This window comes from Chenopodium album, chromosome 11 (genome assembly GCF_948465745.1).
Source record: "Chenopodium album chromosome 11, dcCheAlbu1.1, whole genome shotgun sequence".
Taxonomy (NCBI): domain Eukaryota; kingdom Viridiplantae; phylum Streptophyta; class Magnoliopsida; order Caryophyllales; family Amaranthaceae; genus Chenopodium; species Chenopodium album.
In genome coordinates this window covers 14,840,673-14,867,051 of record NC_137844.1, presented here as the reverse complement: position 1 = coordinate 14,867,051, position 26,379 = coordinate 14,840,673, and the positions used below count along the sequence as shown (strand labels likewise).

At 33.9% G+C, this 26,379-nt stretch overlaps 2 protein-coding genes across 7 annotated transcripts; both read left to right on the top strand.

Moving 5' to 3' along the window:
* Positions 1-10,026: 10,026 nt before the first annotated feature.
* On the top strand, positions 10,027-20,811 carry LOC145568638 (uncharacterized). 6 transcript variants are annotated; one of them, XM_081628068.1, is made up of 10 exons: positions 10,027-10,269; positions 16,010-16,060; positions 17,263-17,534; positions 17,638-18,342; positions 18,435-18,679; positions 19,155-19,356; positions 19,462-19,556; positions 19,667-19,773; positions 19,859-20,197; positions 20,309-20,811. In XM_081628068.1, the coding sequence occupies exons 4-6, from the start codon at positions 18,018-18,020 to the stop codon at positions 19,218-19,220; spliced, it is 636 nt and encodes a 211-aa protein (XP_081484194.1). In that variant the 5' UTR covers positions 10,027-10,269; positions 16,010-16,060; positions 17,263-17,534; positions 17,638-18,017; the 3' UTR covers positions 19,221-19,356; positions 19,462-19,556; positions 19,667-19,773; positions 19,859-20,197; positions 20,309-20,811. The 6 variants fall into 6 exon arrangements, with proteins under 6 accessions (XP_081484194.1, XP_081484193.1, XP_081484192.1 ...); XM_081628067.1 differs by lacking the exon at positions 19,462-19,556; XM_081628066.1 differs by having other exon boundaries at positions 19,462-19,773.
* On the top strand, positions 14,003-15,939 carry LOC145566346 (uncharacterized). The gene is made up of 3 exons (XM_081625793.1): positions 14,003-14,473; positions 14,588-14,829; positions 14,919-15,939. The coding sequence occupies exons 1-3, from the start codon at positions 14,003-14,005 to the stop codon at positions 15,556-15,558; spliced, it is 1,353 nt and encodes a 450-aa protein (XP_081481919.1). The 3' UTR covers positions 15,559-15,939.
* Positions 20,812-26,379: the final 5,568 nt, after the last annotated feature.

The window sequence follows — 26,379 nt, the reverse complement described above, 5'->3', positions numbered from 1 at the left end:
TATTGGGATTTGACCAGAAGTGTGGGGTGAAAGTAGATCAGAATATTGTGGATTCAAGACCTGTTGTAACTGATGAATAGGGTGCTTTTCTGAGTGATGTGTTTACCAGAGAAGAAATAAGGAAGGCAATGTTTTCTATTCCTGGAGTTAAGGCTCAGAAGATGGCTTGGAATACTGTTGGGGAGGATATCTGTAGTGTTGTGCTTGAATTTTTTAAAAATGGTAAACTATTAAGGGAGATCAATTGCACTAATCTAGTGTTATTTCCTAAGGCGTATCAACCTAACTCTGTCACTGACTTTGGACCCATTGCATGTTGCAATGTGATCTATAAGGTGATAACTAAGCTGATCTGCTCTAGACTAAAGCAGGTGTTGCTTCACATTATCTCTCCAAATCAATCTGGTTTTGTGAAGGGAAGGAAAATTTGTCATAATATTTGTATTGTGCAAGATTTAGTTGGGAGATATCAAAGGAAGAATGTTCCTCCAAGGTGTATAGCTTAATCACCTTGTGTTTGCTGATGACTTAATAGTCATGAGTAGAGGTGACACTAGTTCTGCTTCCTTATTGATGAGATCGAGGCTTGGCTACTTTTGTTGCTGCCTCTGGGCTAGTTGCAAATGGAGGGAAATCGAATGTGTTCTTCTGTAATGTTAAGCAAAGTGAGAAGGAAGGAATAAAGAATATTTCTGGGTTTCAGGAAATGGGATCTGCCCTTTAAATACCTTGGGGTGAGAGTGAATGCCAAGAATATGTCTAAGGATGACTATAATACTTTGATAGACAAAATTGTATTCAGAATTAGGTCTTGGGGTGGGAGAACAATGAGTTATACTGCTAGGGTAGTCTTGGTAAACTCAGTGCTCATGTCTCTGCATACTTATTAGGCATCTCTCTTTGTCTTGCCCAAAAGAGTGTTGAAGGGTGTAATAGCCATTAACAGGAATTTCATATGAGATGAAAAGGCTATTTCTGGTAGAACCCCTCCTATTTCCTCGGAAATTATTTGCAGGCCTAAGAGACAAGGTGGACTAGGTGTTCAAGACTGCATCACTTGGAATATAGAAGTTATGGGAAAGTATATTTGGGATAAAGCCTATTAGAATGACAGTCTTTGGCTTAGATGGGTTAGTCACCATTATATAAAAGACAGGAACTGGAAGAGAATGGGCTGCCTGCTTAAGTTAGTTGGCAATGGAAGCAGATTTGGAGAGTGAAGGAACATATAAAACATGGCTTTGCAGGAAGCAGTTGGAAACATAATGTTGCAGGGTATATAGTGGCCTCAGCTTATTAGTGGCTAAAGATTGATAAGCTTGATGTTAATTGGTGCAATTGGGTCTTGAACAAATAGAATATTCCTAAGCATAGATTTATTGCTTGGATTGCAGCCTGGGGGAGGCTTAGAACTAAAGATAAACTCTTGTAGTATAGGGTTACAACAGAAGCTACCTATCCTTTATTTCGTGATGTTACATAATCAAATGAGCACTTGTTTTTTTTTTTTTTTTTTTTTTATTATGGTTATAGTTAGATGATTTAATTAATGCAAGATAGAATTAAGATGAGAATGGATTTCAGGAGCTTAATCACTTGTAATGAGTGGTGCTAGAAGGCTAAGAACAGGTTTCAAAAACAAGTAATGCAGAGTCTTTGTATTTCATTGATTTACAGCATATGGCAACAAAGAAATGGAGCAGTTTGGGAAGCAAAAATTGTAAGACATGATGTAGTTGTAAATAGGATTTGTATCAATGTGTATCATAGGATTTGTAGTGTTAGTTCTAGCAAAGTTCAGGCTAGGGAGCTAGTTTGGTTACGGAGCATTTGCCTAGGGGTTTAGTAACCTCGATGTAATATTTTTTTGATAATTAATAAAATCTGTCTTTTCTCAGAAAAAAAAATAATAAAAAAGAAAACTCAAAGCATCACTCGGGCAACACACTAATTTTTGTAAGTAAAATATCTTGTTAATTTACTTTGGAAAAATTAGAAAAAATAATCCCAAATGTCATCAATTTTGGTAGAATAATCCCAACTTTGGATTATTCTGGAATAATCCGAACTTTGGGGGATCTTCTTTTTCTTCAATCCCAAATACCGGTTATCGATTGAATGACATTTTTGTTTTTTAAAAAAAGTAACACATGTCACGCATTAATTGATTAAAAAAAAGAAAAAAAAACCACCACCCAAACTAATCCGGCCACCCACAACCTTATATTTGGCTGCCGCTGCTACTCTTTCCTCCCCCTGCGCCGATTTCCCCCTCCCCCAACCCCAGTTTCCCCCTTCCCCAACACCGATGATGCGACCCACCTTCCTCCCCTCCTTTTCCGCCGGCACCATCACTCGATTTCGAGCCACCACCACCACTCAAAACTCCTTTTCGACCCACCACCACCATTTGAAACTCCCTTTAAAACTCTCCCCATCTCCCGAAGATCCACAAATACCCTTCCCCCACCATCGAAAACCCAAGCCGCAAGGGTTTTCGACGGTGAGAAAGTGGCTGTTGGGGGTTTTCGGGAGTGGGGGAGGGGTTTCGAGGGTGTTTCGAATGGAAAATGAGGGAATTGTGGGTGGAAGTGGGTCGCAACACCGGCATAGGGGTTTTGGGGGGAAAGTGGTGCATTGTTGGGGTAGGAAAAGGGAGGAGTTGGCGGCGGCCGGCGGTGGCGGGTGGTGGTAGGGGTTACGGTGGTCAGGTAGGGGATTATGGGTTTCCTAGGTTTTTTTTTAAATTATTTTTTTTTCTTTTTTTTTTGGACTAATTGCAGCTTGACACGTGGCACATAACATGTTACAACAGGTCATTGACTTTTGTTGACCGGTTTGGGATTGAAGAAAAAAACACCCCCTAAAATTCAGATTATTCCAGAATAATTCAAAATTGGGATTATTTTTTCTAATTTTTCCATGTAGTTTATTGTATAGTTTATATATATTATTTAATTTTTCAAATATATTTAAGATTAAATGTGCGTATTAAAAATAAAGCGAAAAAAAGAGGGGAAGGATCGAGGGAGTATGTTAGTATAAAGAGTCCAAGATGAGCAATATGGAAAGGGGTTTAGATGGGTAGATTTATTTTTTGGTGCAGAAGGAGAGAAGAGGTAGATGGGGATATTGTTTACATAAAAGTAGAAACGAACCAATTAAATTATGCCATGTAGGCTAAACGGATAATTTGAGTACGCCATAGTTTACATAGATTAAATTAATTTCCAATGTCAAAAAAAAAAAAAAAAAGGTTAAATTAATTGAGAATATTGGCAAGGATCCTCATACAAGGAGTAGCGTAAGCTCTATTAGTAAAGAACTAAGAAATCGTGCCTCTGGTAAAATATAATTCCAAAACCTCATTATTTGTGTCTTTACCACTAAATCAAGTGCGAATTGATATATTTGTTGATATTAATATTAAAGAATAATACAATATTACTTGAGATCATTTATGTTGGTTTCCTTACAATCAGGGCCGGCCCTGAGGGTAGGCCTCGAGTGCCGGTGCCTAGGGCCCACGCCAAAAGGGGGCCCACAAAAAAAAAAATCAGCTTCTATACTAATTGAAATGTGCTTCGTACTTGTTTAAAAAAAAAGCAACTAGTTTAAAAAAGATAAGAAGATAATTATTGCATTTTTTTTAGCAATTAATATTAAATTAGTATATTAATTAGCTGTCAATTTAAGTGGAGATTACAATGCAACTTTACTTCTTCTTCAGTTCTTCTATCTACCAGTTTCTATGAGAATTATCTCCAGAATTTTAATCTCTCCCAAATACACCGTTTCAAAATTATTTCATAACCGAAATTCAAGCCTTTTAATTTTGGCTAATTAATATTATGGCAACGGCTAAAATATTATACAAGATAAATATGAGCGAAAATAATTCATCTATCACCAAATATTCAACTCTCATCTTATTCTTATTATTGGTTGTTTATGATGAATTTCATGGCATCATTGGCAAATTGATCCTTTTATTTGGTTACCGATTAGGCAAAGGTATACAATTCTTCTTTTGTTTGTTTTTTACTCCGTATTTATCATGTTTCAAACTTCTAATTTCTGTTTTGAATTGTAACTGGTTATCAATCAGTTAAATTGAGTATTTTAGATTGTGGAAATTTGAGATTTCTGCCAATTTTACAGGTGCTATTGTTCTTAATCTAGTTTTTTTTATTATATGATATGTTGCCTAAAAAACATTTATCTGGTAGTCAAAAACGAAATAAAAGAAGAAGAAATGAGGAGTTGATAAAATCACAATTTGGATCTATTGATAAATTTGTTGTTAAAAATGTGGCTCAGTCCAATGAAAATATTGATCAGTCAAATGACAATATTGATCATGAGAATGATGAGGTTAATAATGACGATTCAAGTGTTCCTACTGACATGCCTAACACTTCTAATCTTGATAATCTTGGTGTTGATAATGAGCAAGAAATTCCTTATATTGATATTTATGATCCAAGAAATTGGGGAAATCGGTTGCATCAAAAAATGCTAGAAGAAATCGGTTGTTCTGATTTTTTAGGAGGGAGAAATTTATAAAAATATTATGCAAAGTCATTATTGTGTATCGAGACTTACTATTTAAATAATATAAGTTATTTTCATTGTGTTTTTATATAAATCTATTGCGTATAAAAAAATTTGATTACGTAGGGGGCCCTCTTCTTACATTATGCCTAGGGCCCATAAATTTACAGGAACGGGGCTGCTTACAATGATTGGATAATGGGTAGATATTTTTTTTTTTTTTATTCCAAATGGACAATGAATTGATCAAAATATATATGAATTGTAATAATTTACAAAATAATTAACAACAAAAATAATTTATAATTTGAGGTTTTAACATCAAACTAATAATATTATCTTTCTTAATTAAGATAAAACAATTGCTTAGTTCATAAATACCATACTTATTTCAGCATCTTAGCTACAGAAATGTAAGTGAGCCAAGTACTTAGTAGTAGCTAACTAGCAAAATCAACATAGTGACATACTAGCTACTTTATCATTTGCCACTTTTGTGCATAACTTTACCAATAATAATCTACAAAATATAAATCTACAAAAAAAGATTCTATATCCCTTAGCTTATATTATCTCAATAACTACAAAGTAACACTTCATGATCAGCTTCAAATCTGATTTGCATATTAACCCTAGCAATAAAATCATCTGCCCTTCTATGCAATTCATCACTTGACAATAACTCATGAACAATTTCCTCCTTTTTACACTCCAACACTTCCTCAATGTGCTCAATCTCCTCCTCATCTCCTATCTCATTCTCCTCTTCATCAACTCGACTCGATTCCTTCTCCACTTCCTCAGCCTCAACCTTTACCACCTCCGCGATCTTACATTTAACTTCAACCAATTTTTCTTCTTGCTCCCCCTTCTCCCTTTGGACTTCAACTTGGTTGATTTTTTGTGGACATGTGGCTTCTGAGCCTTGATAAATCTTTGACTCACCCAAGAGAAAGATAACAATAAGATTGCCAATAATGAAAAGAGACTTCACATTGAAGAAAAATGACAAGATTGTAGGAAGAGAAACACAAAGAAAGGATTTCATAGATGAATATATAGAAGGTAACCAAAATGGACTAGTACAAAATATACCACAAATTAAAGCAACAATTGGATAAAACATTAGGGTAGTCTTAATTTGTTGTTGTTTATATCTTCTTAATGCTAGGATTTTTTCAACATTGATAGAATCCATTTTTTTTTTTTTAATTTTTTTGGGAGTGTATGTAATAATAAGAAGATGAAATTGGTTGATTGACTGACCTTAGTGAAATGAAAAAATCTGGCATTTATAATAGTAATATTGGGGGTATTGGTGGTATTCAATAATACAATAATACATCTAACTTTCACGTTAAGTGTACGTGGATACTTTTTTGTATGGGGTAAGGTGATGACTTTTTGAAAAGCAAAAATATAAAATGGTCCATCACTCCATTTGTTATTTTTGTTTAACTTTGGACAAACTCCTTTTTTATGTTGTTTTCTTTTTGGTTAAATTTTCTTTCTTTATTCCACAATTTCAGCTTATGGTTTTACATTGATCTTTGCTTAATGGCGTGGAAATCTACCTAGTAGATTCATAGAAAGGCAAGAATTTTATTCTTCATTTTTTCTTTTTCATCTTGACCATCTTTTTCTTTTCTTCTTTACCAAATTGATAGTATGGACTATGGAGTAGAAGAGGTTAATGGGCCGGGTCGCACACGGCCTACCTTGACCCACATGGCTAGTTGATCCACTGATCAAGTTTAGCTTTGACAAATATGACACGACATGAACTAAGCACAACTTGAGGTTAATTAGACGTTATTGTGTCATATACTATATTTTTTTATACTTAGTCCACTTCAACGCAACCTACATAACTTGACACGACTTCTTACAATCCAACTAACACGACTCACTTAACACGCGAACCTGATCCACCCAACCCATTTCAATAAGTAGATATTACCCATAACACACAGTTCGCTTGGCTTAGATCGTTTGGCCCACCCTTCTAATTAATTCACTGAATTATAAACAAAAATGACTAATTCAAACTACTTTGTTAAATTTGGTCTCAATAATATTCACTGTATTTCTCATTCATAATATTGGCTACAATACAACATATAGACAATAATAATTTTTAACCTTAATATTCCTAAATATTTTAATTTCCTAAAATTATCACAATAGCTCACAAATCTCTTTTCACAAGATATTCTCCAGAATATTATCACAATAATGTCATTTATTTCATTCTACCTCTAATACTAGACTCCAAGTATTAGGATATCTTATATTTTTAACACCCTCCAACAATCGCAATGTCAGTAGCACAACTGTTTTGATTGGAAATTCTTCTCTTCATTAAAGTCAAGAAGCACAAATCCGGTGATGTCGCCTTCAATCATTTTTGTTTTTCAAAATGATGAGAACGTCATTCTTTTTGAATCTATCAATCAATGCAATAATCAAACAGAAACGTCATTATTTTCGAACCTGCAAATATATTAATACAACAAGAACACCTTTTTTTTTATTTAGTAAACAAGAACACGTTCTTTTCGAACTCGTCATATTATTATTATTATTGTTATTATTATTATTATTATTATTATTATTATTATTATTATTATTATTATTATATTTTTTTTTCTTTTTTTCTCTTCTCCTTTGAATTATTATTATTTTTTTTTTCATTCTCTCCTCTCACACGAACTCTCGTGATTAAGGTTTTTTTCCCTCCTCTCACACGAACTCTCGTGTTTAAGGTTTTCTCATTCTCTCTTCTCACACGAACTCTCGTGTGAGAAGAACACCTTTTTTTTTATGTAATAGACAAGAACATCTTTCTTTTTGAACTCGTCATATATATTTTTTTCTTCTCCTCTGAATTAAGGTTTTTTTTTTTCATTCTCTCATCTCACACGAACTCTTGTGTTTAAGGTTTTCTCATTCTCTCTTCTCACACGAACTGTCGTGTTTCTCCAGGTGTTGTTTAAGAAGTTTATACTTCAGCATCATTAGTTGATTGTACCATCAATCCATCATATATAGTAGTTGTATATCACAACTTATGACTTTCTTCTTTCTTCTTTTTTTTTTTCTTAAATGTCGCCATTTAAGCTTTAAAAAAAAAAGAGAGAGAAATTTAATTGACCATCCACAATTGAATTTAATGTAGCATTATTAATTTTATAACATGTAGTAATCATAATCGTATGGAAAATATGTCATATAATAAGACGTTTATTTTTAATAGTGTAACACATATGGCGCCGGACACAATTCGCTTCTATTATTTTTCCATCAAAAATAATATAAATATAATTAGGATTGATGTCTATTAACAAAAAATGAAAATATATATATAAAAAAAATAATAAAAAATAAGATAGGGTTTTGATTCATAGCTTTACGACTTTGGTTCGATCTTTTTCATTCTATAACATTTCTTAGCAAACGTGGGATTGCACAATGTGTGACCGAAGCAATAGGAAGCTTCTACTTTTTAGTTTAATTGAAAGGCTTGATATTCTTTCGACTATTCAAAAAAGTTTTGTTGATCACACGTACAGATTCACAGTATCACATCCTTTTCTAATATACTAGTACTTTTATTATATTACACTCGTATATTATACTTCACATTAATGTACTACTCGACTTGATACTTAATGGTTATATATGTACTTGGTTTTGGCTAGCTTAAAACTGTAGTTTTCCTAGACACACATTGTGCAATCCTAGACCATAATACAACATTACTCATATTTTTGGCATTTTGTGCATTTTGCTTATTCGATTATGGTCTAAGTTATAGTAAATATTGTCCTAATAGTATTGAAATGTGGTCATGATTTTTTGATACTGATGAACTCAAATCTTATTGAAATGTGGTTAGTACATTAGTCTTGATACTGATGTGGGATTTTTTTAATTACATTAACTAAAATTTTAATTTTCTGGCAGAATGTTATGAATTTCAATGCAAGAGTACATATATTGGTGTGGTGTGTTCATATTTCAAAGTTCACAGATACCATTAAAATGACTAACTTATGCATATTTTGCACATTAAAACAGATGTTGTAAGACAAAAGTTTTGATCAAAACCACAATCTTCATGGATCTGAATGACGATGGTGTAAATAAAATTTCTGTATTTTCAATTTTTTTTTTGACAACCAATAAATTAGACTTTAAACTTTTCTTATCCGCTATTCCTAATTAAAATAATTTACTCAACATAATTTAAAGTTATTCAATCTAATCTTTGATCTACATATGGATACACCGATTAATACAGAGCAATTCAGCACAATAAAAGTGAAACTTCGACAATGTCAAAAATGACACCATAAAATGATGACATGGCGAAATGTGATTGGCCGATATTTAGTATTTTTATTTTCATTTTGAATTATTTTTAATGTCCATAATGTATTAAAATTGTATTTATATCATGTATTCTTTTTAATACATGTATTTTTTTTTAAATCACAATTATTTTAAAAAAAATCACAAAATTGAAATTGTTCATCATCAATGTTCTTTATTCATCCCCCCATTCCCAAACATTGTTAATGTATTCTCATCAATGTCAATACCCCTTGCACCAAAAACATACGGAATAATAACTAGAATGATGGATAATCACGAATTTGCTACCGGAGAAGAAGAACGATTGTCAGAAATGTTGCCTGAAAAACCGCCTGAAAACTGAACAATACATTTCCAATAAAGGCTCCTGAAATCTTTCTGAATTGACCGTAATCGATCCCAAAATACGCTTGAAACCGCTTGAAAACTCGCCAAAACCTTGAGCTGCCGCCGTGAATCCTTCACCGGACCTATGTGCGCCAAAAAGCTGCCAGGTTCTGTACCCTTACCGCTGCACCCTAATTGCCTATAAATCTATAATCGCACGAGAGAGACAAACACCTGATTTTTACATAAATTAGAATTATCAAACCCTAAAGCTGAAAATTGTATACGAATTAAAGAAGCAGATTTGAAAACCCAATAAAAATCCGATCTTTGAACGACTTGTTGGTCGGAATTTCAGTTTGAGTTCCAATTATATATATTATACAAGATATTGGGGATGGTTAGTTAAGAACACAGATGAAGACCGATGATGAACAATCACTATTACATAATTGACTTTATGTAACACGGTTTGGTAATACTTTTTAAATTGCAAATTTATTAGATTTATAAGTAACACTTTGGTAACATTTTTTTTTAGAATGTAACACTTTTAATATAGGTATCATTACAAAGTAACACTTTTAATATAGGTATCATTACAAAGTAACACTTTTAATATAGGTATCATTTTGTGGTAATATTAAGAGGTGCTACCTTTTTATTTTTGAAAAACAAAAAATCAATTAAAATAGTGCTCCAGTAAGTGTTACTGCATACTAATTCTCAATTTTAACAATTAATTTATATCTAGGTTATTATTGCCGCCAAAGTAAAATAAAAAATATTGTAAAATTTTGGGTAAAAATTACGCTTGAAACCGCCAAAGAATTTAAAAAAAAAAAAACTCACTCACAAAATTTATCCTTGAATTTCCTCCTCCTAGAGCAGCAGCGAATTCTGACCTAGGTTTATACCAGTTTGTTGATGTCTTGCGCAATTTCATCAGAAATTCATTGGTTGTCTTGATCGAGATCTTGGGTATAATCGAAATCGTGCTTTCAATTGCAGGTAATCTCTGATTTATGGTAGTTGTTTTAAGTTTTTAGTTATTTATTATTCATTAATTTTCAAGAATCTATGAATTAATTATTTATTAATTTTCAAGATCTATCAAAATCAAGTTTTTTTTTTTTGTTTTTTTTTTTTTTTTTTTTTTTTGGTAATTGAATTTTAATTTAAGTTTTTAGAGAGATTACATGCAAATTCATAAGTTTTGATTTTAAGATCAAAATCGCAATTTTGGTGTGCTGGGATAAAAATTCAAAATGGGTGCACGTATTGTAGTGGAGGAAGAATGTTTTTGTTGGAGTTTCCTGATTTAATGTCATATTCTGAGTTACCAATTGATTATGTGAAACTTTGATTAGACAAAATAGTCTTCATGATGCTATGGGTTTGTGATCAATTGTGTGTGCTTCTGTAGCATTCGATAAATTATGGTACTTTAACAATTGATAATTTGATAGTGGTAATTATGTTGCTGCTCTGCAATGTCATGAAGCTGAACATATTTTCAAATACCAGAATTAGAATCATAGATGTTTTGTTTAAAATGTTGATAGAATTTGTGTTGGGTGTGTTAACCCGGGGGCAGCCCGGTGCGAGCCTTAAAATTTGATGCTATTGGCCTTCATGACTTTATTAATTCCTAACTTGGTTCAATCATTCACCTATCAATATTAGATAATGTATTAGGGAAGATTAAATATCTTTAATTCATAGAATTATAATATTGAACTATCTGATCATAGTTTTTTGCCATTGAAAAAACCTTGTACACTATCTTTTATACCAAAATAAGCACTAAACGTTTATGATGCTTGAAATTCACAAGTTTTAATTATAAGTACAGTGTTCTGCATCCTTTTCCCCTTCCAAACTGGTGTGTGTATTTATCTGCATTATATAAAAAGATTGTAAGGGTGAATATTATTAAGGCTATGCAATTCAATGTTGGTTAAAATTCTGGTGTAACACATGCACAAAGAATATATATAGAAATGAAGAGGGTATGCAGAAAACTAACCAGAGTACTAAACAGAACAACAATGGGAGTACAACTGATCATCAATGATCTCTCATTTGATACCTCTACAAAACTTGAAAATTGGAGTAATATAATTTCATTAAAAAAAAAAAAAAGGTTCAGTGTTGCAAATTTTTTCTACAAATCATAGGATGAATATTTACACTTTGTAGGATAAGGCCACGGTAACTACACCTCTCATTAGTCCTGCCCACCATATAATAAACTGAAGTTGCAAGTTGTCAGAACCTGGAAGGTAAAAAAGACTTAAACAGATTGGAATTTAAACAGAAATATTGAGACATACCTGTGTAGAATTCTTTTTTTTTTTTTAATCAATGTTCTCATTAGTCATGTGGCTTGCAACATGATTTTCATTTTATATGTATGCATGTATATATGCTTGGCTTGGTGTGATGTGATGTGCAATCGAATGATTATAAAAACTGAAGATGTAGTTAGACAAATTAGCTTGGGGTAATTGGCCCTAAATTCTGATAGTAATTATGCTAGTAGCTAGTTTTCAGTCATTATAATAGCTAGTTTAGAATAAGGATTAATAAAATTAGTTAAGATAGTTTCATTTGATTCAGTCAGTTTTAGATTTTCTTTCCTTATTCAATAATCAAAGCTTGAAAGGGCTTGCCTTGGTCCTTGATTAAATATATGTTAAGATAAGCTCAAACTCAACTAATGAGAGTGGGGCAGCAGTTTGTCTTTAAATTATCTTAAGTATAAGCCTACCTAGTAGGCTAGCAGAAGTGTATACCTTTGCCTGATGTAAAAAAAAAAAAAAAAAAAAAAAAAAAAACTGACATTAGCAGTTTTTAGATGATAGTAACCTAAAGACAGAGAAAAGGTCCCCTAAATTAAGCTGTTGAATTCTCTGAAGTATAGTAGTCTTCTAATCTAAGCATACATTTGGACCTACTTGTTTGATTTTTATGGATATTGTCATTCCTTTTAGACATGTTAAAATTATATGCCAATATTTTAAATCTTTAAATTCACTATGTTTAAATTTTGATAAAGGAGACGAAATGAGTAGTTGGACCAACTTCTTACAATCTAGTCATGAGTATGAGAAAGGTGTAGAGAATTATTTAGATAAAGCGTTTTCTACACGAGCAATTGGAGATCAAATTACTTGCCCGTGTAAGGTGTGCTATCACCGCTTTTGGCACCGTAGAGAGACAGTGTTCAATCATTTGATTGCAAACGAGATTGAGCCTGGCACTGAAGGATGGCATTGTCATGAAAAGGGCATGTCATCAACATCAAATACTAAGAAGGATGTTGAAGACATGCATGATGATATTGAACGTTTGATATATGATGTTCATAGAGATGTGGCAGAAAGGTATGAAGGGGTTGGAGATGAGCCCAATGATGAGGCTAAGAAGTTCTATAAGTTAGTTGAAGATGGAAAACAAGAGCTATACCTCGGGTGCAAAAAAATTTCAAAGTTATCATTTCTTATTCGTTTTTACCTGTTGAAGTGTACTCATGGAATAACTAATGTAGCAATTTCATATTTTTTAGAGCTTTTTCGAGAAGTGTTACCAGATGCATCCAATTTACCTAACTCTTTTAATGAGGCAAAGAAATTGATAAAAGATCTAGGCCTTGATTATGACAAGATTGATGCATGTCGTAATGATTGTATGCTATATTAGAAGGAGCACGAAGCTGCCACGTCTTGCCATGTTTGTCATGCTCCAAGGTGGAAAGAAACACAGACTGAAAACCAAGAAGATATTAGCAATGAGCCATCTAAAAAGGTGCATCAAGTCCCTGCAAAAGTTCTTTGGCATTTTCCTCTTAAACTAAGGCTTCAAAGGTTGTACAAGGTGGCATGGTGAAGAAAGATGGGTTATTAAGGCATCCTGCTGACGGTGAGGCGTGGAAAGAGTTTGACCAAAAGTACCCAGATTTTGCTAATGAAACACGTAATGTTTGTTTGGGGCTTGTAAGTGACGGATTCAATCCATTTCGAACTATGAGCACACAACATAGTACACGGCCTGTTATTCTAATTAATTACAACTTACCACCATGGCTGTGTATGAAGCCAGAATTCTTAATGTTATCCCTCCGTATTCCCGGACCCACCTCTCTTGGAAATGACATTGATGTCTACTTTCAACCATTGGTTCAAGAACTTAGAGATTTGTGGGAGTATGGGTTGGACACCTATAATGTGGAGAAGCGTCAAACATTTAAGATGCGTGCAGCTTTACAATCAACGACCAGCGACTTCGCAGATTAAGCTATGTTATCTGGTTGGAGCACCAAAGGGAAGTTTGCATGCCCCTATTGTCACTACGAGATTGATCATCATCACTTAAGTAATAGTAATAAATCTTGCTATTGGGCTCATCGTCGATGGTTAGATGAAAATCATCCTTGGCGACATGATATGGAGTCTTTTAATGGGGAAAAGGAAGAGAGGACATCTCCAGATCCTTTAATGGAGGATCACATTTCAAGCTCGTTGGAAAACAAGTTTGGAAAGTTACAACCAAAAAAGAAATATGTAGATTGTCCATGGAGAAAGTCCTCCGTCTTCCACACTTTGCCTTATTGGAAAGATTGTGGGTGTCGTCATCATTTGGATGTCATGCACATCGAAAAAAATGTATGTGATAATGTGCTGGCAACTACGTACCTGGAAAGTCAAAAGATCATCATAAGGCTCGATTAGATCTGCAAGAAATGGGTATAAGGGAAGAACTACATCTTATAGATGCAGGTGACGGGCGGCATGTTTTGCTGCCCAAAGCATCATTCTTGATGACAAAGGAAGAGAAAAGCATATTTTGTAGTGTTTTAAAGAAGGCAAAGTTGCCCCAAGGTTGTGCGTCAAATATTGCAAGGTGTGTGCAAGTGAAGGAGGGGAAAATATCAGGGTACAAGAGTCATGATGCTCATATAATAATGCAACACTTGCTTCCGTCAGCAATTAGAAAAACTTTACCAAAGCATGTTACTTTACCTCTTATGAGATTGAGTGGCTTTTTTAGAGAAATATGCAAGAGAGTCATCAATCCAAAAGATTTGGATCACCTTCAAACACAAATTGTTGAGACTCTTTGTGAACTAGAAAGAATATTTCCACCATCTTTTTTTGACATAATGGTCCACTTAGCGATTCATTTGGTTAATGAAATAAAGTGTGGTGGACCAGTTTGTGAATGGTGGATGTACCCCATAGAAAGGTACCTCAGAAAGTTAAAATCATACGTTAAAAATCAATGTCGCCCCGAGTCTTCTATAGCAGAAGGTTATTTGGCTTAAGAGTGCTTGATATTCTGCTCTAGGTATTTGAATGCTAGTGTAAAGAAGGGATCTAAATGGTTTAAAAAAAATCAAGAGAAAACTAATGAAATTGATGAAGAATCACCTTTATTCCCTAAGGCAGGTTATCCTCTTGGGAGGAAAAAGAAAGGGAAGTCATACTCTCTTGATTCAAACACAATAACTTTAGCGCATCGTTATGTGTTGTTTAATTGTGAAGATGACCAAGTTGAGAATTACATCAAGTGAGTAATTTTTCAATTATCTTTTTTCATTGTGTTTGAATTTATATTGTTTTATTACCTTACTTATATGGTTGGTTAATACTATAAAGGGAACATGAAGAGTTTGTAAAGAAGAAGTCTAGAGATAGACGAAAAAGAAGGTGGAAAGAGGCACAACAACATAGCAATGAATTCATAGATTGGTTTAGAGGAAAGGTTGAGGTGGATAATGTCCCGGATCGTATCAAGTGGCTATCAAAAGGTCCTTCTAGTGTTGCACGGAGCTACTCCGAATATTTTTGTAATGGATATAAGTTCTACACAAGAGATCATGATGAAAAGTCTATAACTCAAAATAGTGGAGTCTCTTTGATAGCTTTGACTATAAGCTTTGTGAGTAGCAAGGATCACAATCTCGTCCTTGGTGATGTCACATACTATGGGCTTATAAGGTCTATAATTGAGATAGATTATTGGAGTGCTTTCAGTGTTGTGTTATTCGAGTGTGATTGGTTCCATGTGGAAGTAGACGATTATGGACTTACTCGTGTTAACTTCAAGAAACTGTGCTCTAAAGATGATCCTTTTGTCTTGGCATCACAAGTGCATCAAGTGTTCTATGCTCAAGACGGCCTTGAAGAAGATTGGTACTATGTGAACCGAAAACAAACGTTTATGAGTGAAGTTCGTGAACCCGCGGAGGATGTATTTCTGCTACAGATCAAGCTGAACATCATAATCGGTGCATAGAACCTGCTTATGACAGAGTTGAGGTTCCTGTGAACAATGAAATTATGGATGATAATCGAGAAGATAGTTCCGATATAGATGACACAGATTGGGATTGGATGGAGCCATCAAAGTGACATGTCTGGAGACATAAATTAGAATTATTATCATTGATTTAAACCTATTTTGTCGATTTTGATAAACTATCATTGTAGTGTTTTATTTTTCTATTTGAACTTGTGTTATTTTATTTGTAAGTTAGTGGTTAAATTTAGTTTTATGCGATAGAGCACCTCTATTTTGCAAGTTGATTTGATTCGAGGTTTGATATTATAGTGGCAGTTGAATACCCATGAGTTGTTGAATATTCAGAGGGTCATTCTTATTAGGACCCAAATTACATTTAGCTAACTCTTGCAATACCCTTTCTACTAAGAATTTGTAAATAATCTAGACTTTGTTTTATGTGCAGTCAAGTGCTGAGGTTCTCTTTCTATGCTCAGGTACTCGAATTTCCAGCCAGGTGCTCTTTCTTTGTTCCTGTCTCTCTCATTTTTTCTAGCTTTGGCTTATATTGAAATCAATGTGGAAAATAAATTAATGCCTTGGAATATTAGGGTGGTTGGCTTGTATGTCCTAGTTTTGAATCATATTTGTACCAAACTTAATGCCTGTAATACCCTTTCTACTATGATTCTACCATGATAACTTTGTTTTTAAATCTATTATGCGAATTTTCATGCAAAAATGTGCCTATTTTGTTTCTATAACTCAAGATTGTACTACAACTAATGGTATAAGTATGAACAATAACTGGACAAAACTTAATTGGCAGACTATCTCTTGATCCCCTGCCTTTCAGACAATCTTGTACGAAGTGCTGTGAGTTAAGTGAGGGATGCCATAGTGGCTTAGTGTCACAAAAGGCTGAATCCTTATATTTTTCTATTGAACCTTCAAGGCTGAAAGCAAGTTCACTTTTCGTATCTTAGAACAAATCTTTAGCAGATAGAATGTCAATGATCTTGTTATAAAATCTGATACCTGCTAATTTGATGACTCCATATCTTCCTTCTGTTACGTAAATTGAGTGACAGTGAGCAGTTTTAGAAATACTTTTAGCTATTTTATGTACTGAGTAAAAACCGAATGAACATTGTCTCAATTTTAGTCTAATGGCTATTGTACTGTTGAGTCCATGATTAGTCATCAGCTCTACATCTTCTATTTCACCAAGGTGATTATTGATTAGCCAGATTGTATTGTTATTGTCAACATTGAAATGAATAAAGAAGAGCAAAACAAACAAAGCACAGACTGTTGGATTTGGAAGCACAAACTAAAATCAGAGCTGAATTTCAGATCTAAAGTTCAGAGCTGAAAATCAGAACTGAAATCAGAGCTGAATTTTAGAACTGAAATCAGAGCTGAATTTTAGAACTGAATTCAGAGCTGAATTCAGAACTGAATTCAGAGCTGAAGTTCAGAGCTGAAAATTAGAACTGAAATCAGAGCTGAATTTCAGAACTGAAATCAGAGCTGAATTTCAGAACTGAAATCAGAGCTGAAATAATAGGATAGCATATATTTTTTTTTTCTTCTTTTTTTATGCGTGTGTGTGTATATAATAAGGAAGTCGGCAGTAATAAATCTAAAACCTCATTAGAAGACAGAGAAATAGATCTAAACTTATATAATGAGTAATTGGTATGAGCTTCTTTGTAGGAAGCAAGATCCAAATGGTAGATTATGAGAAAGCTAGACAAGCAAGGATAGAACAACATAGAAGTAGAATGAACGATTTGGGGGTTACATCCATGGCTTATCAACTGAAACAATCTATGAAGGGATCGAAACAAACGAAAAAAAGTATGAAGGTGACTAAAGCTACTGACGAGTATACTTCTGATGAAGAGGGTGAATTGAACCACTCAAGTGAAGAGGATGAAAATCAGATAAGGAAAAACGATGTAAACTTGAGGTCTCGTTCAAAAAAGGTCCTTTTTTTTCTTTTCTTTTCTGACATATTAATTATGTGAATCATAATTATAAGAAAATTATGTAATACTTTTAATGTTTTTCATGAATATTTTATTTTAGGTTATGGCATTGAGAGGGAAGATTCCCACAAACATTAAAGACACGACAGGTGTCTCTTCAGTACCAATGGCTAATCTTGTTAAGATGCGTCATCAAAACATCGAAAAACAACAATTAGATCAAGGGTAGCAAGGGAGAGATTCAACGCAAAGAAAAAATCAATTGGGCAAGTCTACAGCACAGAAAAATCTATCGTTCCATAATCAGCAAGAGAAAGAGGTTGAGATTGGGAATGGTGTCCAAGCTAAGAAAGGGCAGAGTAAGGCAACGGTTGCTCTTGGTTCACTCACTGCTTTCAGGAAAATGAAAACACAATTGATAGAAAAAGACAGAAGAGCAAAACAACTGATTTATTACAACGACAACTACAACCTGTTAACATGGCTAGTTCACAGCTTGTTAACATGGCTAGTTCACAACGACAACTACAACCTGTTAACATGGCTAGTTCACAGCTTGTTAACATGGCTAGTTCACAGGTGCTTTTAGGGAGTTTGCAAGCACACAGTTTTTCACAACCACAAAGACTTGGATCTGACTTACAGGAAGATTACGAGAATCATATGGGTTCAAATGAACGCAATTTGGAACAATATGTAGATGAAGAAGATGAGTTTAGTGATGATTTGAGTACTCTCACCCCCGAGGAGCTAGGAATGCAAGATGAACCACTAATGAATCAAGAGCACGAAAGTGAACAAATAGGTAATGATCACTATAATTACATTCTAAATATTTTAAGATAGATAAGAGCCATATATGATTTTACTGACTTTGTTGAGTTAATGTTCATGTAGCACTTCCCAAAAGGAAGCGAACTAGAGGACCAACTATGTGTAAAGATGCTCATGAATGGACATTAGAAGAGCGTAAGCTTATTATTCTTAATGAAATGGGAAAGCCTATTGGTCCTGACGATAAGACTGTAGATACATTTACAAGATTCTTAGGGACATTAGCTCGTAATGCTTCTCTAACACCGTTGAACAAGATTAATTGGCATCATGTTACAGACAAGGAAAAAATTTGGAGTTATGTGAAGGTATGTACCTTTTATTACGTATTTAAAAGCTGGTATTTTGTGTCTTTAATACAGAAAATGAGTTACATGGATAATGTAATTTTCATAGTGCTCAATGTTTTTTTATTGTGAGAAGATACAGCATACATTTGACTTTATATAGCAGCCACATATCTGACCTACTTGCAAAACACCTGACCTTCACAATAGCAAATAAGTAGGCATGATCTACCAAGTAGCCCTCCGAACTAGATCCCCCTTCCCTGCCATTTCTGATCACAAATCTAGCACCCTGCATAGCAAAAAGTTTCTGATATAAAGAATAATGTAGCGTGATAAATTTTGAAACATTCTAATACAAGTACAATTCTGATACATTTTGATAAAAGTACAATTAAAATAAATTATGATAAAAAGCATAATGTAGTGTTCCTGAAATAGTTGCGCTTCTTTTGGTGCTCCCTAATTTTCTTGTTTAATATTTTTCTTAATATAGAAGAAATACATTATCCTTGAAGAAGGTAAAGACTGTATTGTCATCTGTGGGAAGGCTTTGGCGTAACTATAAATGTAGTGTAAATGCAAAGCACTTTACTCCATACGACAATGATGGTGATAGGTTGGCGGATCCACCTAATACAATTCCAGAAGCGCATTTCAAAGACTTGCTAGAATTTTGGAATTTAGAACAAGTTCAGGTAAAGTTAATTGTTTGTTTCTGTTATATATATATTACAATTGCTTATGTCCCTATCAAAATAAAAGGTATTAAGCTATGGACTGTGTGGTATGCATGCATGCAGGAAGACAACAAAAAGAAAAGTGAAATGAGTAAAGATAAAAAAAAGATAGGCACACTATGGGTCCTAAGACTTTCGCGAGGAAACAACATAAATTTGTATATTTTTATACCGTTATTCATTTTTTATCGTTTTCATCACTATGATCATGTAAACAATCTTATTTCAATTTTTATTTGAATGTATATTTTTATTCTACAACAACTAGATGTTGAAAAGAAGCCACCATCCTTAGCACTCGTGTACAAAGAAAGTCGTAAAAGGATAGCAAGAAAAATATACAAAACTTCTTATAAGCCCACCCAAAGTAACATTGTAAGTCCCGTTGTCTCCATATTTTTCGGAATATGATTATTTGTCTCAAATCAGCTAGTTATTTATTTGTTATATTTCCTTATAGGACAAGATGGAGGAGGTCCAAATGCAAAGTGAAATTGATGGAGATGTTGCATATTATAAAGTAATGAATAAACCAAATAACTTGGGCCCTAAAAAAAAGCAACTGGAGATATGTTCACTAAGGGGAAAGAGCAGCAAAGTTGTTATTCCAGATGAGTTCTTAAAGCCATATACAGACCAAATTGTGAAAGATACCATATCAGAGTTAATGAAGACGCTTAAGAAGATTGATCCTGAAGCGTTGGATACTTTGACTCGATCACTTGGAAATGTGTCATCAAATCCAGAACTTACAGATACTTTTCCCAATGTACAATCTAACGAGCAAGAGCAAAATGAGGTAATGGTTAATATATTCACTTTTAGAAAGCACTAAATGTGATTATTAATTTTTGTTCTGGTTGTCTGATATATGTTGCTTTTACAAATACATATAATCAAATGGCTGAAGATGAAGGATTGGAGTAGCAAGTCAAGATGCCACAAGCATGTACGTAGTATTAGTAGTTGATGTTGATACCACCGTTGCTGTTTCTTCTTTCTGGTGTTGTTACCGCTTTATGTTGTTGTGATGTTACTGCTGTTTGTAGCTAGCTGTTACTACTTTCGGCTACTGTTTTCTGCTCGCTGTTGCTGATGCATGCTGTTGTGACTGCTGTCTACTACTATTGCTGTCTGCTACTGCTGCTATTTGCTGGCTTGCTACTGCTGTAATTCCTTCTAGCTGCTGCTTATGCTATCTGCTGTCACACTATCAGCTGCTGCCTGCTGATGTTACTATTGCTATTTTTTTTTTTTTTTGAAACAAAGAAGTGGGAAGAATTTGGTGGTCTAATTTAAAGGCCGAAGCTGACTTATTTTAGTTTATTTTTTATTACATTACTTAGCCAAACAAAAAATTGGTGTTTATGGATTTTTGTAAAGAAACTATGAAATTATATAAATTCAAATAATTGTTTATCGTATATGTTAATTTCACTATCGTTGTTGTTGAATTGAACATAATAATAAAAATAATAAATGTTACCTATTAATTAATAAGGTATTACAGTAGTTTGCAAAAAGTGATACATAATATCGAATACAGTGCTACAATATGTCACAAAGATGATTGAAAAATGTTACCTAATAAACAAGTAGGTGATACATTAATTCGAAAAAGTGATACATAATGTTGGATAAAGTGTTCCTATATGATCGAAAAATGTTATAAAAGATAAGTAAGTGTTACCTAAGAAATAAAAGGTAACACTATAAAATTATACTAATAATATAAAAAAGTGTTACATAAGAGGGTTTAAAGTAACACTTTTAAAAGTGTTACCATACGTTATCCAAAGTGTTACATAAGACCTTAGGGAACATGGGCGGAAGTATCACCCACAAAAGTGTTACCTATTGTCTATAATAACACTTTTACCACATTATGTAACACTTTTTGGGTATTACTTAAGGTTAGTTTTGTACTAGTGAATCAAGAACAATGATGAATATTTGATTTTCTAAATTTTGATTATATAATTTAATTTTCTGGATGATTTTAAAAAATAAAAATAGATTTTCAAATACTATATTTGTGAAAATTTTTTACAAAAAAAAAAAAAAAAATACATGTATTTTCAATTATACATAAATGCATAGTAAATTTTGGCTTTTAAAAATAAAAGAAAAATTAACCAATCATAACATGCCACATTAGCATGTTATAGTGTCTTTTTTTGAAGAATGACACAGTAGAATAATCCAAATAAAAGAGAATGACAAGTCTTTTACTTGTAATTGCGATGAAGTTGGTATGCTCGTATTCTAATTTGCAAAGTAACATTGATACCTTGGAATCAAATACGAAGTAATAATTGTGAAATTTGATTCTTGCCTTTATAATCTTGTTTCTTTTCCATTCTTTAACATCTTCTAGCAACGTGGTTTACATTACACCACGTGTTAGTGTAAGTGAGTAATAAAAGCAACACGATGGTATGGTTCTACTTTTTAGGTTTGATCTTCTTGTCTTCTTTTGATAAACTAGTTTGATTGCACGCGCGCAATTTGTTAATCTAAATTAGGAAGTCATTAGTGAATAGTTAAATAAATCTATTTGGTAAAGTTTTTGTTATTTTGTTCATGAATTTGTAGTTGTATAGAATATAAATTATTGGAATGAGTGTGTAAGATATAACTAGTTTTTTGGCCCGGGCGCTGCCCCGGGTCATTGTATGCATATAAAAATACTATATTAAAAAGGAAAAATTAGAAAAAATAATCCCAACTTTCATTTATTCTGGAATAATCCGAACTTTGGGGGGTCTTCTTTTTCTTCAATCCCAAATACCGGTTACCGGTTGAATGAGTTATTTATTTATTTTTTGAATTAAAGTGACACGTGTCACGAATCAATTGGCTAAAAAAATTAAAAACAAATTTAAAAACAAATTAAGAACAAAACCCACCAGCCAAAGCCCAACCACCTAGCCAATCTAGCAACCGCCCATGCCAGCCACCTACATACATTGGTGGTTTTATAAAAACAATATCGACCATTTGTTAATTATTAATTAATATGAAGTAACTAAATATTATATCGTATCATTAAAATTTCTTCTAGTAACAAATTTCTTAGTTAAAAAAAAAAACCTTTATTTAAATTTGGGTTACACATTTTAATACTTAAATATAAGTGTATAACTTATACTAAAGGTTGAGTAATGGAAAAAAATGAAATTAATTTTATAATTATATTGTTGTCAAAATATACACATATAAGTTGGCTATTAAAATTTTTGTATTTATGAACATGAATAACTCTTTTTAATACAACTTTATTATCATAAGATTTGTTGTTGGAGTAATGGTTAGAGTTTAACTTTAATGAAGATGAGGTCATGGGTTCAAATACTATTGCTCACAAATTATTAATTTTTGTGTGGAAACATTGATGATTGGTAATAGTATGTGACATGGCAACACGTGGCGAGATTGACAACACGTGGTAAGATTACAATGCTTGCCTTTGAGTTTTAATATATATATTGATTACTTCATATCGAAATATATTAATGTTAGCAATTATTTATATCACAAACAATTGATAAGGATTGACACTTATGTTGATATGGAGTATAGAAAATTAAAAAAGTTAATATCATTGCTTGGATTGAATCACATGTTTGAGTTTTGTCTTGCTTTGTGTTAATTATTTCTCGGTCAGGGGTTACTTAAATTGATGGAGTTACTCGAGTTACTTGGTCAGCGGTTACTTGAGTTACTCCTTGTCGAATAACTCCTCAAGTAACCCCTGACCGAGTAACCTTTCAAGTAATCCATGACTAAACCCCTCGAGTAACCCCTAACCGAGTAACCCCTCCCCCTAAGTAACTTCTGATTGAGTAACCCCTCAAGTAACCCTTGACCGAGTAACTCGAGTAACCACTAATCGAGTAGCTCGAGTAACCCATGACCGAGTAACCCCTCGAGTAACCCTTGACTGAGTAACTCAAGTAACTCCTGACCGAGTAACCCCTCAAGTAACCCTTGACCAAGTGAACTCCTTGAGTAACCTTTTTCCGAACCCCTCAAGTAACCCCTGATTGAGTAATCCCTCAAGTAACCCTTGATCGAGTGAACCCCTCGAGTAACCCTTGTCCTAACCCCTCAATTAACCTCTAACCGAGTAATTCAAGTACCCCTGACTGAAAAAATCGGTTAACCTCTAACAAAATAACTCAGGTAACCCCTGCCACAGTCTGTTTTATAATAATTACAACACTACTTTCTTTGGTAAGAGTCCACAACTATTTTATTATTTCTCTATAACCAACCCCATTTACACTTTTTTTTATTTATTATTATTTCTCTCTCTTACGAACAAATAAATATATTCCACAAACTATACGTTATATTATAAAATCACAAATTTTTGTATGCAGCCTGTTGTACCGTACAACAAGGGTTACTCGAGTTTCTCAGTATGGGATTACTCGAGTTGCCGTGGTTACTCGAGTTTCTCGGTTAGGGGTTACTCGAGTTGCTGATGTTACTCAAGTTACTTGGTCAGGAGTTACTTAAGTTACTCCTTAATGAGTAACCCCTCAATTAACCCCTGACCGAGTAACCTCTAGAGTAATCTATGACTGAACCCCGGAAGTAACCCTAACCGAGTAACCCCTCCCCCTCAAGTAACCCCTGATTGAGTGACCCCTCAAGTTACCCCTGGCTAAACCTTCAAGTAGCTCGTGACCTAAATCCTTAAATAACCCTGACCGAGTAACTCGAGTAACCACTAACCGAGTAGCTCGAGTAACCCTTAAAGGAATAGCTCGAGAAACTCCTGACTGAGTAACCAATCAAGTAACCCTTGACGAAGTGAACTCCTCGAGTAACCCTTGTATGAACCCCTCAAGTAACCCCTGATCGAGTAACCCCTCAAGTAACCCTTGATCGAGTGAATCCCTAGATTAACCCTTATCCTAACCCCTCAAGTAACCCCTAACAAAATAACTCAGCCACTCAGGTAACCCCTGCCACAGTCCGTTTTATAATAATTACAAAACTACTTTCTTTGGTAAAAGTCCACAACTATTTCATTATTTCTCTCTAACCTACCCTATTTACACTTTTTTTTTTATTATTATTATTTTTCTTTCTCCTACAAACAATAAATATACCTCACTAACTATACTTTATATTATAAAATCACAAATTTTTATATGTAGCCTGTTGTACCGTACAACAAGGGTTACTCGAGTTTCTCGATATGGGATTACTCGAGTTGTCGGGGTTACTCGAATTTCTCGATCAGGGGTTACTCGAATTGTTGGGGTTACTCAAGTTACTTGGTCAGGGGTTATGACTTGAGTTACTCCTTATCGAGTAACCCCTCAAGTAACCCCTAATGAGTAACCTCTCGAGTAATCCGTGACCGAACCCCTCGAGTAACCCCTCCCCTTCAAGTAACCTCTCGAGTAATCCATGACCGAACCCTTCGAGTAACCCCTCCCCCTCAAGTAACCCCTGATTGAGTAAACCTCAAGTAACCCATGACTGAACCCTGAAATAACCCCTGGCCGAACTCCTTAAATAACTCCTGACCGAGTAGCTCGAGTAACCACAAACCGAGTAGCTCGAGTAACCCTTGACCGAGTAACTCCTCAAGTAACCCTTGACTGAGTAACCCCTGATCAAATAACCCCTCAAGTAACCCCTATCTGAACCCCTCGAGTAACCCCTGTTCGAACCTTCAAGTAACCCCTGATCGAGTAACCCCTCAACTAACCTTTAACCGAGTAAACCCCTCGAGTAACCCTTGTCCCAACCCCTTAAGTAACCTCTGACTGAGTAATCCCTGACTATATCACTCGGGTAACCCCTAACAAAATAATTTAGGTAACCCCTGCCACAGTTCGTTTCATAATAATTGCAACACTACTTTCTTTGGTAAGAGTCCACAATTATTGTATTATTTCTCCCTAACCAACCCCATTTACACTTTTTTTTTAATTATTTCTCTCTCCTACGAACAAATAAATATATGCCACTAACTATACTTTATATTATAAAATCATAAATTTTTATATGTAGTTTGTTCTACCGTGCAGCAAGGGTTACTCGAGTTTCTCGATATGGGGTTACTTGAGTTGCCAGGATTACTCGAGTTTCTCGGTCAGGGGTTTCTCGAGTTGCTGAGGTTACTCAAGTTACTTGTTCAGGGGTTACGACTTGAGTTACTCCTTATTGAGTAACCCCTCAAGTAATCCCTGATCGAGTAACCCCTCGAGTAATTAATGACTGAACCCTTCGAGTAACCCCTCCCCTCAAGTAACCCCTAATTGAGTAACCCCTCAAGTAACCTCTGACTAAACCCTCAAATAATCCCTAGCCGAACTGCTTAAGTAACCCTTGACCGAACCTCGCCTTTAAATAAATTATCACTCCTAATAGTTTGCTCATCTAAAGAATATACTCACTCTTAAAATTGTATACAAATTATGTCACCCTTAAAATAGTTTGTTCATCACTTTTCTTATCAATTATACATAAGACACATAACTGAATGAAAAAAGCTGACAAATTGATGGTTAATAGGTTATCCTTACTCAAACTCTTGGACAAAAGACTATCCTTTCATCTAAAATCAATGACTTTTGGATAATAGGCTACCCCCCTTTCGTCAAAAAGCCATAATCATATCCCAAGGAAAAGTATTCTCACAATGGGTTACACTTGCACTTTAAATATAATTAAACTTTGCTAAATTAAAATCATATTACACTTTAAAGCATCCAATAATAATTGTTTAAAACTCTAAAAACTAAATTAATTGCAAACACCTTATTACTTATGCTAAAAAAATTAAACTCATTGCAAAACATTATCCTTCTTACTAATTGATTACATTAATGAAAATGTAACTCTTTGAAATTAAGTAAATTTATTTCCTTACAAAAAAAAAAAATGAGGAAAAGTTATTGACTATTGATTTTTTTTTCATGTACAATTTCCTTTAGAACATTGGTCTTAAGATGA